The sequence below is a fragment of the Tamandua tetradactyla genome, chromosome 1, assembly GCF_023851605.1.
Source record: "Tamandua tetradactyla isolate mTamTet1 chromosome 1, mTamTet1.pri, whole genome shotgun sequence".
Classification (NCBI taxonomy): domain Eukaryota; kingdom Metazoa; phylum Chordata; class Mammalia; order Pilosa; family Myrmecophagidae; genus Tamandua; species Tamandua tetradactyla.
The window spans coordinates 134,621,223-134,641,419 of NC_135327.1; the positions used below are offsets into that span (position 1 = coordinate 134,621,223).

At 33.8% G+C, this 20,197-nt stretch overlaps 1 protein-coding gene across 1 annotated transcript in view; it reads left to right on the forward strand.

The window, feature by feature from the left end:
- PCLO (piccolo presynaptic cytomatrix protein) overlaps positions 1-20,197 on the forward strand; it is a 440,945-nt gene that overhangs the window by 206,902 nt on the left and 213,846 nt on the right. Inside the window, exon 4 of the mRNA XM_077151839.1 lies at positions 12,287-13,024. Coding sequence (XP_077007954.1) covers positions 12,287-13,024 — 738 coding nt within the window. The remainder of the gene's footprint in view (positions 1-12,286; positions 13,025-20,197) is intronic.

The following is a 20,197-nucleotide window of genomic DNA, read 5'->3' on the forward strand; positions in this document are numbered from 1 at the left end:
TCTGACCCTGTTCAGACAGTTGCTTGAGCTGGACTCGGTAGTTTTGTCCTCCAGGGCTGATGGAGTGGCAATCCCACTCCTTCCAAGAGCTTGCACAGCATCCGTATTCTTGCTGGACACTGAGGTGAAGGCCCACCCTCTCCAAGCATTGGGATTGTGGCCAGTCTTCCACAAAAGCCCCCGCTATCTCCAAGCACTGAGTTGCTAGCACTGTCCCTTGGGTGAGAAGGCCTTCCTCCTCCAAGTACAATGGCAAAGGCAACCTTTCTGCATACATCGGTGGACCTGCTCTCTTGACTCATTGACATCTCTTTGGACCAGACCTCAGCTTCCATGTTTCTGCCCTTGATGTCATCCTTTCTTCACTTCAACCGTTCTCTGTTCCTTTCAGTCCAGGTCAGCAGTGGTTTTACTGATATGAATTTTGCAAAAAACCTGTCAGCTTTGCATATCGTTCAAAAGTACTTTCCACAGATCCTTCCTGAATAAACTGCCTTTCCAATCACACTTCCACTGAACTGACTGACCCAACTTCAGTAAACCCTTATATGAAGCTCTATTATTAGGGTATTCACTTTCAGAAAGTTCAGGGAGGTCCCTGATAAAAACACTTCTGGCTCTATCTCAGAGCAGAGCACATTATGTGGGTAAGCTCAGAATTTTCTAAACAATCGATTTCTGGTTTATTTGTTATTAGTAGTTAATTTCTCAACTTATCCCTTTTCTCTCACATTTCACTGTAAGCTGCAAGGAGAAACCAGGCTGTACTTTCTAAACTTAGCTTGGAAATAACCTCAACTAAATATACAGGTTTATCATTTTCAAGTTCTGCCTTCCATGGAACATCAGAACTCACTTTTACCCATTTCTCTGCCACTTTCAAACAAGATTGCCTTTCCTCTAGTTTCCAGTTAGCACATTTGTCATTTCCTTCTAGGGCCTCTTCAGAAAGACCGTTAGCATCCATATTTCCACCAGTAGTCTTTTCCAAGCAATCTAGTCTTTTTCTATCAAACACCTTGCAATTCTTCCAGCTTCTTCTATGTGTTACTCAATTCCAATACCACGTCTCCATTTTTGGTATTTGCAATAATGGCACCCTTCTCTCCGGGAACCACAATCTGTTTTCATGCTGTTCAAGCAAATACCATGCAGTGGGTTGGTTTAAACAATGGGAATTTATTAACTCATGGTTTTCAGGCTAGGAAAAGTCCAATCAGGGCATCATCAAGGTGATGCTTTCTTCCTAAAGGTTGGTGCTCTGGGGCTGGTTGCTGGTGATTCTTGGTCCCAGGGTCCTCTGTCACAGGGCAAAATTTACTGGCCTCTCCCTTCTCTTCTGGACTCCATTAACCTTCAGCTTCCTGCTGCCTATGGTTTTCTCTCCATGTCTGGATTTCATTCCGTTTATAAAGGAGTTCATGCTATCCCTGGTCACTAGGGTGAAGCACTCACCCTCTCCAAGCATCAGGATGGTGGAATATCCATCCTGAGTAAATATTTCTTGATCTTGGGCAGTGAAAGAAATCAAGAGGTCAATGAATTTATGCCCTCCTATTCAAAATCTGGTTTATGTGAGCTGGTATTCACTTGCTATTATTGTTTATCCATTAAACTAGAATGTGGTTATAGAATTACTGAAGAAATAAGTTTCTTCCCTGCAGAAATGAACAAGGTAGTAGTAATGTATTTACTACCATTTATGTAATAAAATCTTTGCCAATTTGACTTCCTATATTTTCCAGTCTCCCTACCCCAATCCCTCATTGCCATCCCACCCTTACTGACTCTAGGATCAGAAGCAAACAAATTTCCTAAGTGTCTAATGAGTCTTCAGTCATATATGGGTTCAATCTACCTGTTTGCTGGGTAGTATTTTAATTTCGGTAAGTTGGCTGAGCAAAAGATTTAACTCTGAATCTTGTGAATATATAATACACATTATTGACATAATGTTGAGTACCAGATAGTGAAGCAAATAGTGATATTTTCATTATGGAGTTATTCAAACTACTTTAAACCACTCATTGCTCTCCTGCATTTACATTGTGTCTTATGTCTGCATTGATATCTTTAAAATATTCTTCTAGTAAGGAATCATTAAATAAATTAAATACATCCACACAGTAGGTTATGCCATAATCATTAAAAATCATGTTCACAAAAATGTAAAGTTCAATCATAGTTTCAAAATTTTCATGAATTTATAACAAACAAGTAGTAATTCTATAAAATGAAATATATGTGTTTGTATGAGTTATGTGTGTACATACCTACACAAACACAAATAGAGTTCAGGTTAATAAATGAGATTTCCATTCTAAGCTCTTTGAATGGCTACAGGAAACATATTAACTAAAGAAATGTGTAACAGTCATACAGTAACCTAGGAACTAAGACTTTTTAAAATGTTAATTTGAATTTGATTTTTTTTTCCCTACCAAGTTCAGGCTAAAAACTATAACAGATCATTATCTGTCACCAAATGAATCATATATCATTTTCATTCTCCATCTAGTTTTCTACTTGTTTCTAATATCCCAGCCCAAGTAAGAGACTTACCAGATTTTTGTGCTCTGTGTGTGTATTTTTCCTGCCTTGCAATCTTGGTTCATTTTACCCTTTTCCACATCCATCTGGTCTGTCCAGGCTCTTAAGTTGTATTTCATGAATGAATGATTTTGACCAACTCCTTGAGGAGTGTGTGTGTGTGTGTGTGTGTTTTAGTTTGCTAATGCTGCCGGAATGCAATACACCCGAAATGGACTGGACTTTATAAAGGGGATTTATTTAGTTACAGATTTATAGCTTGTCAGAGGAAAGGCAGGTAGCTTTCATCTGAATGCCTCTGTTACATGGGAAGGTACTTGGAATGTCTGTTAGGCTTCTGTCCCAGCTTTTGGGTTCAAACAGCCTTTCCCAAGACAGTTCTTTTCTGCATCTCCAAACTTCTGAGTCTGAGCTCTGAGCTCTGAGCTGCATTGTTTTGGACTGTGCTGAGCTTTTTGGAGCTGTGCTGAGTTCAGTTTTTAAGCTTCCAGCTAAGTAAATTAAACATCGCTCATTGTGGAAGATCTGCCCCTTAGCCAGACGCAAATGTGATCAGCCATAGATGAATTTCACATGGTGATGATTTAAGTCCACACAACAGAACAACAGGGCACCATCACCAGGCCAACTTGACACCTGAACCTAACTACTACAATGTATATACATATATATATATGCATATATATATATACACAAACATATGTATGTGTATATATATCCTCTCATACAGTTATTTTATTTTGTAATATTGTACAATTATTTTGGTTCTTCAGAGAACAAAGATCATGTCATATATAGCACTTAGAATAGCATTTCTGTCATAGCAAACATATGCTAAATGCCTTATGAATGAATTGAATTACACTACTTCAAATTCTCACTGAGAGTTTTCAGTATTCTTGGCGAGCATGCATACAAATATTCTATTTCTAAAAATAGAATATTGCCATTGTTACAAAGTATAGTTGCCATTTTGAATATTTGAATAATCACATATTAATTTGATAATCTATGATAACCCAGACTCTAACAGTTTCACTAGGTTTTTCATTAGAAATTTGTCCAGTGAATAGTGTATGAACTGGTGGTCTATATCCTGAATTTGCACAAATGTATTTTGTGAATCACCATAATGGTTTTAAAAAGTTAAGTAATTTTAGGTGAGTCATACTCTCTCATTTTTCAAAGTTCCTACAACTACTGATGATCTTATAGATTAATATTTATCTATTATTACCACCAACTCTGGCTGAGATTGTTAAAAATGCCTTAATTTCAAAAGACATATGTGAAAAATATTGACATTCTACAACTCTGACTCTAAAATCTCAAGAATCAAAATAGAAAAATAATATACATATATAGTAAATGATATACTGCTTATGAACCAAACACAAGCCTCCAAAATATGATAATGACAGGTACACACTTAGAATAGCAGTTAACTCTAGGGTAGATATAAAGGATTAATTTTTAAAAAGCTATATTATATGAAGATAATATTCCAATTTTTAAATTGTGTTAAGGTTCATGGATGTTCGCTATAAAGTTAATCAGTATGCCTTATAAATATTTTATAGATATTTGCTGTATCTAGGCAATGCAAAAGGTATAAAAAGGAAAAAATAAAATATAGGATCAACCATTTTTTTTTGCATGGGCAGGCACTGGGAAATGAACCCAGGTCTCCGGCATGGCAGGTGAGAACTCTGCCTGCTTAATCACTGTGGCCCACCCAATAAACTATTTTTATATAGTTAAAAATACAGAAAAGTAATTGATATATAAAAGATACATGTATAATATTAAAGGTATAACAAAAACACAAGTCCAACAATGCAAAAATTAAAATGTTGGTCATTTTATGATAATAATGATGCAGATGTTATTGGGAAAGGCACCCTGTTGTCTCTAATGGCGTTGATAATGTGCTACCACTTACATGGATACATGGGTGCATGGATGTTCATCCAGGTGTTATTTTTTATTATATATGTCACAAGATTCTGATGGCTGAAATATTTCATCATCATTAATAAAAACAAACCTAAACTTTTCAAATGGCCCATCATACATGTCCCTATTTCGCTTGAATTCAAGTAAATTCCACTTTTTTTGCCTTGCAACTTCATATTTGAAAAAGTCTACTAGAATTACTCCAAATATGCAATATTGATTGGGTAAAAGTGTTAAAAAAAAAACCATCCCTCCTTGAATAACAGTTGACTCAGACTGACTGTATCACTTAACCTTTAGTTGGAGCAGAGCTACTAGAAGATATTATAAGGGATTTGACCTTACACAATTGTCAGAGCTGGTTAAGCAGTCTCTACAAAGCTGTTGTCTTCATGTCTGAAGCTGGGGCTTAAAATCTTCAGGAAGGGAATAAGACTGTTAACTGTGGAGAGCGAGGACAAGCTGGAACCCATGATCACACTCTAGAACCCATAAAGTTGGACCAGAACCTGTCAGGACTCACTGCCTCCTACTTTGAAGCTGCTGAAAAGGCTGAAGGAGAACTCAGAGGGAAATGGAGCAGCCAACAAACAATAAATGACAATCTGTGCGAGCACCTGGTGACCCTGCCCCAAGCTTTTGAGCATAAAAAAAATAACATGGCTACTGTTTTGTTGCCCTCCAAGTCTTGAGCAAAAATGCCTCTAGTGACACACTGGAAGGGAAACATTTAGGAAAGAGAATTCTGAGAAATGCGGTCAGCTTAGCCAAGAATCTTACAAAGTCACCACACTGCTTCCGCCCTGCCATAAGGACTTCTAGCATTGTATCATATTACACAACATTGCCAGAGGGCTTATCACCTAACCATTCTCCCCCCCCACCTTGCACCCATTCTCCATCATCCAATTAATCTGACACAACACACCCTTGTATACAGTTTAGCTTCCCTAATTTGTAAGATTATTCTGTCTTTGAATATTCTGTCCACAATGATGGTTTCATTTAAAAGTTGACATTGACTTTTATTTATCCTATAAAATGTTCTGCAAATTTCATTTAGCTAAAGTGTACTTTAAATATTCAATCTTCAAATGTATATAGCTTTGTCATCTTCATGAACGTAATATTCCCCAGTGATGAAGTGTTAATATCTTGAAAATAAATCTTGTTTTAAAATCCAATCACTCATTAGTGATTAGTAACTAAGACTTAAAAAGTAATTCTTTTTTTTGACATAAATATTCACACATCCAAAATTAATGCATGACTCTTGTAATAGGAATATAACAAAGAGAAGCTCTAAAAGTAAAGGAATAAGAACTGGTTATATAAAAACAAAATGTCTTGACATCCATAACATAAATGATATGTGTGTGTGTGTGTGTGTGTGTGTGTGTGTGTGTGTGTATAATTGTTATTTTTCATAATGGACTTATAATACATTAATAATTATCAGCTTAAAACTTAGTATACTAAAATAATCACTCAAATAAAACCGCCATATCCTACAAATAAGCCTCTCCTCTGAACCTTACATTTTTGCTAGAACCGCACTAAGTGAAGTAAAACCAGTAGGTATGCATGATTACCTATGAGGGTAGTTCATCCTTGGTTACCAGTGAAAAATCAGCTGTTTCCTTGGAGTTCGTCTTTCTATGCTGGCAGGTAATCAGTTATTCTGTCCCCATGGTAGACCCAAAACAGGTGGATTTCTTAGCTGAATAGGGTTTTGATGAGTTCATTCTCTCTTGTCCCACTCCTTTCTATCCAAGTATGTATGTAGGTAGACAGATTGATAGACAGGAAGAGAGACAGACATTACAGAGGAAATTAATCCAATTCTTATCCATACAAAATATAGATTTGTAGGAATATGTAGGAATACATATACAAATATGTGTAAATCATATTTATTTATTTGTTTATAATTTGTAAGAAGAGATAAGCCCATGATTTTCTTCAACAAATTCTTCAAAAATGTGTTAATATAAAATATAAAACTTCACAGATGTTTTAACTAATATATGTGTTTATTCATATTTTCTTTATATAATGGTATTTAAGCTTCAAACACCCAGCGATTACTTTCTTAGCTTAAGAAAATGTATAAAATAGAGAAAGCAAAGTGACCAGAAAAAGTCAAAGATAAATGAAGAAAAAAAACAAACACATCATCAACCAAGGGTTTAAAATTTTCTTCCAAATATAGCTTTTATGCCTGATTATAATTTACATGATTTTGGTTGATGTCGGTTAACATACCTTATATTATACAGAAACTTATATGACATGTTTCAAATGAGTAGAGCAAAGAACCTTTGTTTGGGCACAAGGGAATGACTCTAGCACAAGCTTCAAATAGTGCCCAATATTTTGTCAAGATTCAGAATAGATTCCTACCCCTTCACATTTTGGATTCCACCAGAAATTAATATTTAAATTGTCTATTTGATTTTTTCATTGTTTTTTATATGAATTCTATGTTTGAATCCATTTTATATAACTCTTATATCTACATATGAAGCAAATGAAGACAAACCCCAATCATTCAATTATGTGTTTCAGACGTAATTTATTTTTATTTCAAAGATGGTAAAATGAGTAAAAAATAGCAAGGATATGAAACATTCTGGTCAAAAAGAGTATAAAAAGGAAAGGATCTGACACATGCATTTCATTCATTGTTAGGAGAGTTGGAATAAGCATACAAATGTCACAAATACATCACTGAGTACCCTTGTAAAGTGCAGTCTCACTGATAATCACAAAGTTCTAATATCTTGACTGTGTAGTCTGGACAACCTGAAAAAAAGAGCACATCAGCGATGAATCCAATCCTTTTCTCTTTACAGAAGACAGGAGGAAATAATATTTAGAAATTTTGTAAGTAAGAAATCTGATTATCAGGGTGTTGAAACATAATGCTGAGCTTGTAGGTGGCATTGATACAAGTGACAAGTTGTAGGTAACATCGCTCCTCAATTTTCAGACCTGTCAATAAGAAAAGTGTAGATTTCTAAGGAGATTATTAATGTAATTATTTCTCTGCTTAAAATATATAACTTTCTTAACGATAAGCAAGCAAACAAAAAACCTGGATAACTGTCCATTTTTGTTTCAAAAGCTTCAAAGTAGGCAGGTCATATATATGGTATATATAATACCAATCCATTAATTGCTTGGCATTTCTTTACAGAATTTTGAGTAGGAATCACCCAGTCTCTGCTTGAATAACTTGTACCTATGGAAACTATATGAGCTTCCAAATCAGTCTAGCCTGCTCTGAAATGAAAATTCATGCTAAAATGCTCTTTGCAAGATTTTTCAGACACAAATATGAATGCTCATATGTGTTTTGTGACTGTCATTTCACTACCATTTTAAATCCAAAGGCAGACTTTCAACCTGCTGCAGGTCTTATCATCATGCTTCAGAAAAGATTCTTAGAAAAATAAACAAGCAACCCACAGGAGAAGTTCTGAGTTTTGCCTTAATGGTATTGTTGCTATAGTTACAGCTGAAATGTTATATAAAGCAAATTGCTTATTGATGGAAAAATGCTGAGTAGCACAGCAGCATCCTTTTTCTAGGTTTTTATTGCCCTCATTTCCTACTCTCCTCTTAGAACTAATGGATTTTTGGAGGGTTATTTTGTTTTGAACAAGTTCTGATGATAGGATGTTAAAATAAATTACGGATGTTAATTTTATTAACATGTACTAGCTGGAAATTGAATTTATTAGAGTATATTGTGATCAATACACCATTTGTTATCAGAATTTTCCGTGCTTGGAAATGAATTCTGATATCCAGGTTACTGATACCAATGCATTGAGCAAATGTGTGATGGGTGCCACAGAATGGAGATTTTTCTGAGTAATACATTTCACAATATAGATGAAAAACAATGCTTCATGCCATTAGTAGATACGTATAACAGTATACTTAAAATGGATTTCAAAATCACAGAAAAACAAATGGAAAAGATTTGAAAGCATCCATAATAATGACTGAAATGTTTTTAAAATTTCAGATCCTATAAACATCTGTATTTTGTATTTTTCAATGTTGATACTCAAGAATATAAGTACCATATGAAGAATATAATGCCTTCAGTTTTTAAAGACCTATGTAGATATATTCATATCCTGATTGTCTCACTAACTATAAGGAACTATTTTCCAAGGTAAACCATTACTCATTATTATTTAACCTTGGAGGCAAAATATAAACAGTCATGTGTTTCAGAAGTGTAACTATTATAGAAAGGGGAAATGCTGTGACTGGCTAAATCCTTGTCATCCACTAAAAGTCATATATGTCAGTAATATATTGTGCATTGCATTTTCATATAACTTCAGCAATCCTTGCTTAATTTATTTCCAGACTACCATTGGACTTGAAACATTTTAAGTAATTAATGGTGTATAAACTATGAGTACAGATCACACTTTTGGACCCAGAAGTATAATACTTCTTAATTAAATTCCAGAATACAGTCATAAAAAATCCTGGAGATTATTTTTTGGTAGTAAAGCCAAAGAATAATTACTCACAGATTTTTACGTATTCTTATGTGATCGTGGAGGATTTCCAAAATTGTTTTTTCTTGTAGTAAATTTTTCTAAAAATTATAGTACATTTAATGATGTTATTATAATTGGATACATATTTTCAAAAATGAACTTTTTTGAAAATACTTTTCACTATTTTATTCATTGAGAAATTTTTTCTCAATGTCTTTCTTATTTCCACTTTTTCTTTTGCCCTAGCTGCTGCCTTTTTCCCTAATGATACTCCTATTCTCTCTTAATTAACAAAATTTAAATCTATATGTTTAAGGAAATATAAAATTTTTGCTATTACTATAGTTTTTGTTTCCTTTAATTCCTTATTGTCATTATACTTTCCTCTACTATCTGCATTTTTGACACCTAATTTTGGTTCTAGGTCTAAAGAAAGGAAAAGAGACTCTTGTATGAGACCACAAGTTATCATTTTTAACTGCCTGCTTAAAAAGCATTCTTAGTGACTTATAAATTACCAAATTCCTTAATTCATTGACTATCTCTTTTACCCATCATTATCCTTTCCATTTTTCCTGCTTGTTTTAATTTCTTACTGCCCCTAGTTTTAATTTCTCCAGTTCCTTGATGGAATAAGCATATATGCTTTCCAAATGGTATATGTACTCAATAGATATATATGGAATAGATACATAGATATATATGTGTCATTGTCTTTAATTGACATAATAGAAATATCATTTTCAAAATTAATTTTGGGAAAAACTAAAAAAAAAAGAAATTAATTTTGGGGACTGTTAGTCACAGTGTAAAGCTGAAAGGATTAGGCTTGGCCTTTTTACTTTTACCACACTGAAAATCAGTCATGTAACAAGGGGCTGAACATGGCAAAATCACTTTTAAAAATTATTAAATAGCAACGATTTTAAAATGTTATGTTTAACTGAATATGGATAGGAATTTAAGGAAAACAGCAATTTGAACTACATAATGAGGATCTCAAGATACGTTTCCTTGTCTCTTATGTTTACACTATTGCCTTTTCTTGCATTGCTGACTTTAGTAGTGTGTTAGGTCATCAATGCTTACCAAACATTATACCAAATTGGGAAAATATATCATTTTATGTGACAGCGTAGATTAAATTGGTTATAGCTTTTCCTTTTCCCTAAATTTTGAATGGTATAAAAATAAGGAATATACTACCTCAAAATAAGTACTATGTTTTATTTTCTCAACACAATCTTTTTAACAAAGGCTTTGTATGACTGAGGCATAAGCAAGACATAATAATTTTGAAAGAATAATTTATCCCAAGCACCCAGTTAAAATAATCACACTTTTCTATTTGAGAAGAATTTCCAGTGGACTGAAACTTGTATTTCTGATATATTAAAAAGTTCTCTAGTTTATTTATATTAGGACATGGCCTTGCAGGAATGCCTAATGCTTAATGCACACCTGCATTTGGTTTTTAGAATCCATGTGACAAAACAGCACAGTGATGAAGCTATTTGTATATGTTTTTGTTTTTAAAAGAAGTCAGGTAGGGAATTAAAATATCCTAAGATGTGGTTCAGCCAAGTAATGGTTTTTAAAAACACAGCACAGATTATGATTGATTTTTTTATAGGCATTGTTTTTGGAAGTGTCTCCTCCAGGGACTGTTCAATGCAAGGACTGGAGCTTTTAGTATTTGATGTAAGGAATTAGATTAGTTTCTTTCCCATGACCTTTATGTGTAATGAAACTGTGGTTTCAGAGTAGCTTAGACATGAAATTAAGGGAATTGGCAGTGGATATATGCCAAAAGGAAATGAACATAAAATACACACTAATTTTTTACAGCATTTCACAGCAGTTAACTAATTGGCTTTTATATTTACTTTTTTAAATTGGCAAATAGGAATTCTAATGGCTTACAGATTGCAAAACTGTCATAGATATTAAGCATCATTTTCAATATCTCTGAAGAAATTGGAAGCTAAAATAAGAAATGAAACTTAGGTTTCTGGTAGTATTCTAGAACAATAAGTAAAGTTTGCCTTTACATAGTTTAAGCTAAGCATCTGGAAAGAGTAGCTAGTATGAGAAGCAATTTGAAATTGAACTTTTCAGAAGATAATGCAACATATGAATGCAAATATTATTTGTATGACCGTCCAACCCTGAACCTGAAAGAATGGGTAGTCATTAAATGGTAATAATTAAAAGTTTCATGTACAACATTTATTTCTTACATTATTATAGGTGTTAAAGTAAGGAAAAAACTCAACATACCTCAAAAAGGGGGAAATTCGGCAATATCACTAAACATAACCTGTCTTCCATGTGATCATTTGTCATATGTCCTTATGAAAGAATAATTTTCAATCTTCAGTTTGCTTTTTTTATGACAGTTTATCAAAAAAGGAGATCCCCCTTTACCCATCCCTGGAATTGTCCTAAAATAGTTTTGGTGAGAATTTGCATTTTTAAGGAGCACCTCAGTTGATGCAGGTGGCTCTCAACTCACAAGTTGAGGAGCAGATATAAATATAAGGAAACATTTTAGTCATCAAGTCAGAAAACTGTGAGAAAAGCTAGAAAACAACAACTTGATCCTGTGAGTGCATCCTGCTCAATTTCTTGTCGAAATGTGATTTATTATTAAGAATAAAATTATTTTCTTAATCTTAAAGCTGATACAGAATTATATACAAGTGATTCTTGAAAATTCTACTTATACTTGGAAAAGCTCTACTCTGGTAGATAGAGCTACATTTGACCCAAGTAAAGAGGTAGGAAAATATAGGCTAAATCTTAAAAAAATTTTTGATTACTTGGTTATTAAAAAGAAAAATATTAAGAAATATATTAGTGTTAGTATAAATTTATAATGGAAATACTAATTTTGAAGGTACCAGGCTTAAAATTAATTTTATTTGGAACAAATGTGGATTTTTCCTCTAAAAAATGGATGTTCCACTGAATTCATCTTTAATACATTATTCTAGGATCATCATTACTACAGCTCTGCTTTTTTAGTGGTGAAGAAAGTGAGTTGCAACTCTAGACATTCTGCACATTTTTTTAGATTTCAAGTCTTTTTTGCAAGCTTTTTAAAAGCCAGTTTCCTTGATTTTGAAAGCAGTCGCCCACCTTTTCCATATACAAAAAATAAGTAGGAATTGCTAAAGTTTAACCTCAGTGAAGATACCAGACAAATACATTATGATGTATCTAATTTGTTTATTTGATTTTATTTACAGATTCAAGAATGGCTTTGTTTAAATTGCCAAACCCAGAGAGCAATATCGGGACAGCTTGGAGATGTGGGCAAAACGCCACTTTCACAGTCAGGACCAAAAACATCTCCTGTGTCTGTCCCTACTGAGCAACTATCTCAGAAAACAGCCATGCCAGTCCAAACAAAAGAGAAAAAGAAGGAGCAAGAAGTAAAACCAGAAGCTGATAAAGTCATACTGGAAAAAGTGAAAGAAGCACCTTCAACTGAAAAAGTCCCCGCAAAGGTAACCACAGATCACAAAGAGAAAGAGAGTGTAGTAGAGAAAGACAAACCCTCAGCCCCCAAAGAAAAAAAGCCACCCTCAGATGAAAAGAAGCCACCCTTTGAAGGAAAAAAGGCAGCCCCTGAATTTAAAAAACCACCCCTGGAAGAACATAAACTAACTCCTAAAGATAAAAAGCCAGCCCCTGAAGAAAAAAAGCTGCTTCCAGAAGCAGTACCATCAACCGTAGAGGAGGAACAGAAACGTGACTCGCTTAAAACTCAAGTACAAATTCCTAAAGAAAAGCCAGAAGGCGGAGTGACTCCAAAGGTGGTGCAGGAAGAAAAACCACCACAGACCAAGATGGATGCTTTACCATCTGACAAGACAAAGAGCTTGCATAAGGAAGATGATGAAATGACCCCCCAAATAAAAGAACAACCACAGGCATCCCACATAGCAAAATCTGATCAGATGGAAACTGGAAAAGAAAAAATGGTAAGTTACGGTATCCTAACGTTGCATCCTAATTTTGCATCGTCTTACATATGTAAATCAATAAAGAGTTTCATCCAAGTACACAGGTTACTTAATAGTATTATGTAAGTGAAGACCTTCAATCAATTAATGGCATTCTCAGAAAGGTACGATAATTGCTGAAATGAAGAATTTTGGTCTTTTGACAGCTTAATTAATAAAATATATATAAATTATAGACATAAAATAGATTTTTCCATCTGTTATTCTTATCAAATAATTTATCTAAATCATATAGAGTGATAAAACAGTGTTTTCTAGTTTTAAGGTATTTCTTTACTGCCACTATGGACATAAAATGAGTATCCTCTTTTAACATTAATTAATCTGTCTGTTTATATAAGCTTCTATTCACTTAGCAACTCAGCTATGCAAGAGTCATTAAGTTTCTTTCTACTTGAAAGTGTTTTAAAGTGTGGTCAACCATAGAAGGATTAAGTAATCTTAACTGAAAACAAGTTTGGCTTAAATTCAGACCAGAAATCATTTTAAAAATTTACAAAGTAATTTATTTCGTATGCATCCTTATAGTAACACAGTGGGTTCCGTAAGGAGTTTACTATTGAAGGGTTAGTTAAAATACACCCATAATCAGTACCCTGATTATAAAATATAACATATATAATAAAATATATAAAATTGTCTTTTCTTTAATAGACACTTTAAAAGTATTCCATCTTAACCAATACTTATGTAGGCAATTGTTTCAATTTTAGAGTAACTAAATTTTTAGAACTGGAAGGATTTTATATCTTATTATAATTCACAGATGACAGCAGTGACATGCAGGGTAGTTAAATGAATTATTAGTATTAAGAGTATAAACCTATACTTTTTATTTATAGAGTTTTTTTCTTTGTGTGTGTGTGTGTGTGTGTGTGCTGTATTGCAGGGCCACATTTCGTTCTTTTTCCATGTGAGTATCCCGTTATTGCAGCACCATTTGTTGAATTTTTTGTTTGTTTGTTTTTGTTGGTTTCTTTTTCGTTTGTTTGGGAAGTGGCCAGAAATCAAACCTGGGTCTCCCACATGGCAGGCGAGAATTTTATCTTTGCACCCCCTATTTATAGAGTTTGTAGATAACCTATAATCTTCTGTCGCAAGTTCAGCTGTTTGTTTGTTTTCATTAAATCCAATCTTCTCTTTTATAATTCACCCTCTCCTTCGATCTTTTTTTAAAAATTGTTTTTTATTGATATAAATTATATATTCATATACCATATAATCATCCATGGTTCACAATATCATCATATATCTATGCATTTATTGTCACAATCAATTTTTTTTTCTTTTTTGTGAAAGATAACATGTATACAAAAAAGCAATAAATTTCAAAGCACATTGCAACAATTAGTTGTAGAACAAAGTTTGGTCTTAGTTACAATGCCCCCATTTTAGTTTTTTACTTCTAACTGATCTAAGATAGTGGAGACTAAAAGAAATATTGATATAGTGATTCAGCAATTATACTCATTTTTTTAGACCCTATCTTCTCTGTATAACTCCACCATCACCTTTGATCTTTCGCTCACTCTTTAGGGGTATTTGGGCTATGGCCATTCTACCTTCTTCACGTTGGAAGGGGGTGTCAGTTATACGGGATAGGGGGATGGGATAGTTGATGTTCTGGAGAGGCTGCCCCCTGGGTTTCAAGATTTATCTGGTCTGGGGACCCATCTGGAGATTGTAGGTTTCTGGAATGTTACCCTAGTGCATGAAATCTTTGTAGAACCTTATATAATGCCCTAGGTGTTTCTAGAATAGGCAGGATGGGTTTTGGTTGGAGTTTGGCAAATTATGATAGGTAGCAATGTCTAAATGAAGTGTGTGTAAAGTGACCTCCAGAGTAGCCTCTCGACTCCATTTGAAATCTCAGCCACTGATAATTTATTTGTTACACTCCTTTCCCCATTTTGGTCAGAATGGCATTGTTGATACCACAGTGCCAGGACTAGGCTCATCTCTGGGAGTCATCTGCCACACTGCCAGGGAGACTTTCAACCCTGGATGTCATGTCCCACATAGGGGGAGGGCAATAGATTCACTTGCAGAATTGGGCTTAGAGAGAGAAAGAAAGAGTCCACATCTGAGCAACAAAAGAGGTTGTTGCACAAAATGCCTAAGTACTTTTAGGCATACCTATAGATAGACTAAGCTTCTCCACCACCTACATAAAGTTCAGTTGTTTTTGTTTACAATTTTAACACATGGTATATGATGCACCACCCATTTTCTGAATAAATGCTTATCTCCTTTGTTATATGAATTTTATTCTTGAAAAAATAGGCAGATGCCTGTCTATTGTCCACTTCTAATGGGCAGATCTAGCCACCACCTCTATCACACATCCCACACCCATTGCTTTTCTTAGTTAATCATTCTACAGAGTCTGATTCTTTTTGCCATGTTCCCCCTTTATAAACCTGTCTTTGGCTTCCATGACCCTGTCTCTCCTGGTTCTCTTGTCTTTCTGATCACTCTTTCTGATGCCTGCTTTATCTCCATGATTTCTCTTTTCTCAATCTACCTGTTTATCTTGTTTTTCTTTGAGTTGTCTTCTTCACACTTGGCACAGTCTCCATGAATGACTCCTGAGCCCACTGGTACAACTTCAGCCTTTTTTATGAGTGCCAGACCTGCTATTTCAAGAACCTTATAGGGTACCCACTTCAGGGTCTCACTGTAAACACAGATTCAATGTATAGGTTTGCTAAAGTTGCCAGAATGCAATATACCAGAAATGGAGTAAGTTTTAAAGGGGAGTTTATTAAGTTGCAAGTTTACGGTTCTAAGGCCATGAAAATGTCCAAATTAAGGCACCAACAAGAGGTAACTTTTGCTCAAGAAAGGATGATGCTGTCCAGAACAACCCTGTCAACTGGGGAGTCACCTGGTGGGAATCTGCTGGTTCCTTGCTCATATGCTCCACTGCTTTCAGCCTCTATTTCCTATGGGGGTTCCTTACTTGGCTTCCCCAGGGCTGGTTTTCATCTCTTGGCTTCCCTTAGCTCTCTCTAGGTTCTGGCTTGCTTAGGATCTCATGGGAAGGCACATGGTGACATTCACTGGGCCCGCATTTTCAAATGTCGGGGTCTTGTGTTGGCTCTGTCGGCTATGCACTCTCTCCAAAATATTTCCCCTATTTCCCCTCTTAAAGAACACCATTAAATTAATCAAGACACACCTTAAATGGGTGGAGTCACAGCTCCATCTAATCAAAGTTCACACCCACAATTGAGTGGATTATATCTCCATGGAAACAATCTAATCAAATGATTCCACCCTAAACAATGTTGAATGAGGATGAAGAGAAGGTGGCTTTTCTGGGGTACATAACATTTTCAAACCAGCACATTCAGTATGCCAGAGTCTTACCCACTACTCTATAGAAACAGTTTCTGCCTCTCACTTTGAATTTCTAATAATGGCACCACCATTCATCCAGTTTCTAGTCTCCTGATCCCTAATTATCTAAGTAATCTGTGGTTTCTTCATACCTGCCCTTTGCTTTCCACATCTAATTTATTACACTCCTGTCCGTTAACTTCTACTTCTAAGAACATTATTCTTCATGACCTTTCACCAAGGATTTGAGTAATCTAATTGCTAGTCACTGTGCCTTCTCATTCCTCCCTCTCCAGTATATAGTTGTCAGATAATTATTTTCTAGGATTCAAGTATTTATATGTTGTACTATTTATAATGTTGTACTATTCCTTGATAAACATAATCTAAACAAGAAGTCTCCAAATATTTTGGTCATGCATGCCATCACTATTAAGTCTCAATGTGTTTGTTTACTTATTTATTTATTTATAAATAAAATGTGTTTAATATTTAACAAATATTTCATTTGCGTTATAAAACATTCACAAAGAAGAGAAAATTGGTTAAATAAGCAAAAAATTAAAATTGTATTATACTTATTTAAATATAGATACTTTGATCACATTGCAACATGGTAAATAATAGTATTTTAGAAAGATGTTATGAGATTATGCCTCTTTTTTTTAAATCTTTGTATAAAATTTTTTGATGGAGCTATTTGAAATCCTGTTTCTGAGTTAACTGATTTGATATTTTGACATTTAGTGTTAATGACTTTCTTAGCAGAAAAACATAATTCCCAAAGATATACCAGAAATCAAAGAGGTGAATCAAAGATTGTACTTGCCAAATCTTGATATTTGTTTTTACAATTGTGGAGTTAAAAACCAATTATGGGGAAAAGGTGAAAATTCTGTAAATAAATGTTGATCTTCCCAGATACCAATCATTTGTTCTTGCTAAATCATCAGAAAAATTTTTTTAAAAAAATTTAACAAATGGTCTAAAAAACTACTGAAGTTCTTTATCTGGAAGTTATTTAACGTATTAGAATATTCTGTTTCAAAGTTTCTTAACTGGGTAGATATAACAGCTTTTAAAAGTGACATATGTCATTTTAACTATCAAAGCCATGCGAATATCTATCTTTAAGGAGCTGTTTCCACATAATGATTTTCTTGAAAAGACAGATAGTTTTATTTTCTACCTAATACTTAATAGGTAGTGAATTATTGCTACCCATCAATATCATCAAAAAAAAAAGTTAAACCACTTGAGATGCTTCAGGTTTTGTTTAAAAATGATTAAATCTGCACATTCTTTATCTTTTGTCTTATTTTTAATGAGATAGCAAACTCCATGACTAAAATAATTTTAATTACTCTCCAAATCAATATAAAATATTAAAAATATTCTTTAACATGTAAAGACCTCATTGGTACACATTGTCCCACATTACTAATGTCTGGAGGCACTCTTTCCTATTATTGCTTGCCTTTAAGAAATGCAATAAATACATTTCACATGGACTGCTATTTCTGTAATCTTACCCAAGAATCTTTTTTGAAAGTAATTTCAATCAAAGAAGCCACTGTTCAGTATTTAATATGCAGGTTTTTTCACTAAAGCATGTATTATCTTAATTAAATAAGTCACTCTCTAGTGAGGCTCTTTCTTCATTGGTACATACTTCCTTTAGGGATTCCAAAATAATAACTCCTTAAATTGTTTATTCTTGAAGCAGAAATAGTGACTACTATACATTCAGCATTTTAGAAATGTCTGCACTTTGATTCTACTACTACCAAACCTTCCAGTACTTAATTTGTTCTAATCTTCTTTTCCTCACATGTCCCACTGTTATATTTTTCCCTTCCAGCAGTCCACTGATTTGCTAATGAAGGAATGTGGTTTGGTTTGTCACCATATTGTTTTCCTCATACTACTTTTAGCTATGTTAACATGGCAGAAAGAGCAAGTGTTTTCCCAAATGATCTGTGACTTTTTTCTTTTAATATTAAAAAAGAAAATGGCAGAAGAAGACTCTTAGTGTTTATTACCCAATTTAGTGAAATTTTAAGAAGTACTGGAATACTCATTTGCTGAAAATAATAGAGCTTTGTGGTGGTGTCATGTTATCACTGGCTATATCTCCATGTTATGTGTTTAGGGCACACATAAATATAGATGATAAATACTTTTCTTGATAAAGCAAAACATTTTTGAGAATTTCTTGACAGTTCTGTTTTTGTTTGGTCACCATTGATTTTACCTTGTAATGTTGCTAATGAAAAGATTTCAATAACGTGAGGAGTGTCAGCTTTTTTATTAATATGTACATGTGTTTCTTATGTTATTATGATTATCTTGAAGACATGATTTATTTGCAGCAATATTTTTTATGGTACTTAGCCATTATTCAAAAATTGGTTTAGTTGAAAGTAATGATATAAGCCATAAATCTGCTTAACTGAACAATAAGCAGCAAGTCACTAAAAGTGAGCAAATGAAGTCATGACCTCACTGTAATTTCTTGTAGTATAAATCCTGGTTTTCTCCCAGAATTATGAAAAGATCATGTGATCAAGTGACATAAGAAGTGAAAGAGAATACTGATATCAATTTATTTATTAAATCTTAGTAAATTTAATGTATATTCTCTTTTGGATTTAAAAATACATAAATTAAAATCCTGATGTTTTCTTCACATTCCACTAGATTATCTTGCTCAGCTTAGCCCCAACATTTCTTTTACAGATGTGGAAACTGAATTTTATTGCCAAGGTCACACAGCTTAGAAGCAGCAGAACTATGGTTATAGCCCAGTTCTGACTCTAAATAGGTGCTCTTAGCCACTGGTCATGGGACTCCTTCCCTATGCTACTGTAGGCCATTGCCTTTTCAATATTATAATTAGTTTTCTCTTAGACATTCCCACTACAGTCCCAAACATTTCATGTAATTTTTACTTTATTTATGTATGCTATATTATTTTTATATTTACTTATTTGTCACCTGTGCCAGTCATTTTATTATAGTTTGTTGTGTACATTTCTTTGTTGCCACATCATTTTGGTTGTTCATTCATTCTTATCTTTCAAAGTGCATTTGTTGAATGGAATTAAAAATGTGTCCTGAAATATAATTAACAATTTGAAAAATAAACCCTTTTTTAGTTTAATATTTTAACATTAATGCTGAAAATTAATTATTTTTTACTTACATACTTAAATAGAATATTAAGTCTGCCTCTCATATATTGCTATCCATCTAATTGTCTTCGTCTGATACACTGAACTGAAACATTGCAGTACTCCTTTTAGCATTCTTTAGCACGTATTTTTATTGCTGGTTAAAGAAACCCAGGAGTTATTATTTAGGTTATATGGAGCTATTTTTAAATGACATCTGCATAATCATATGGAATGAAAAAGAATTAGGTTTTCTGTGTTGAAAAGAATTCCTCTATTAGGTGGTTAGATGAGAGCACCTGATCATTTTCTCGAGACCTAATTAATTTTACTGACTTATTCTTTTAGTTGTATCCAGTTTTGGAATACTGAGGCTAGCAATCCATATTGATCCAAACCTTGTTCATTTGTTGTTTTATAAATCACTTGGAAAATTAAAGAGTATTGTATGCTTTCTTTGCATAACTTATTTTAACCTAGAGTTCAGTTCTTAACCCAAGTACCTTTAATGAGGAAAGCTAAACGTTTCGACCTTTGAAAAAAGAGAACAAAACTTGCTGGTGCAGACCACTGGTAGGAGGGTGTCAATTTTCATCACCAAGGGAAGAGCTTCCAA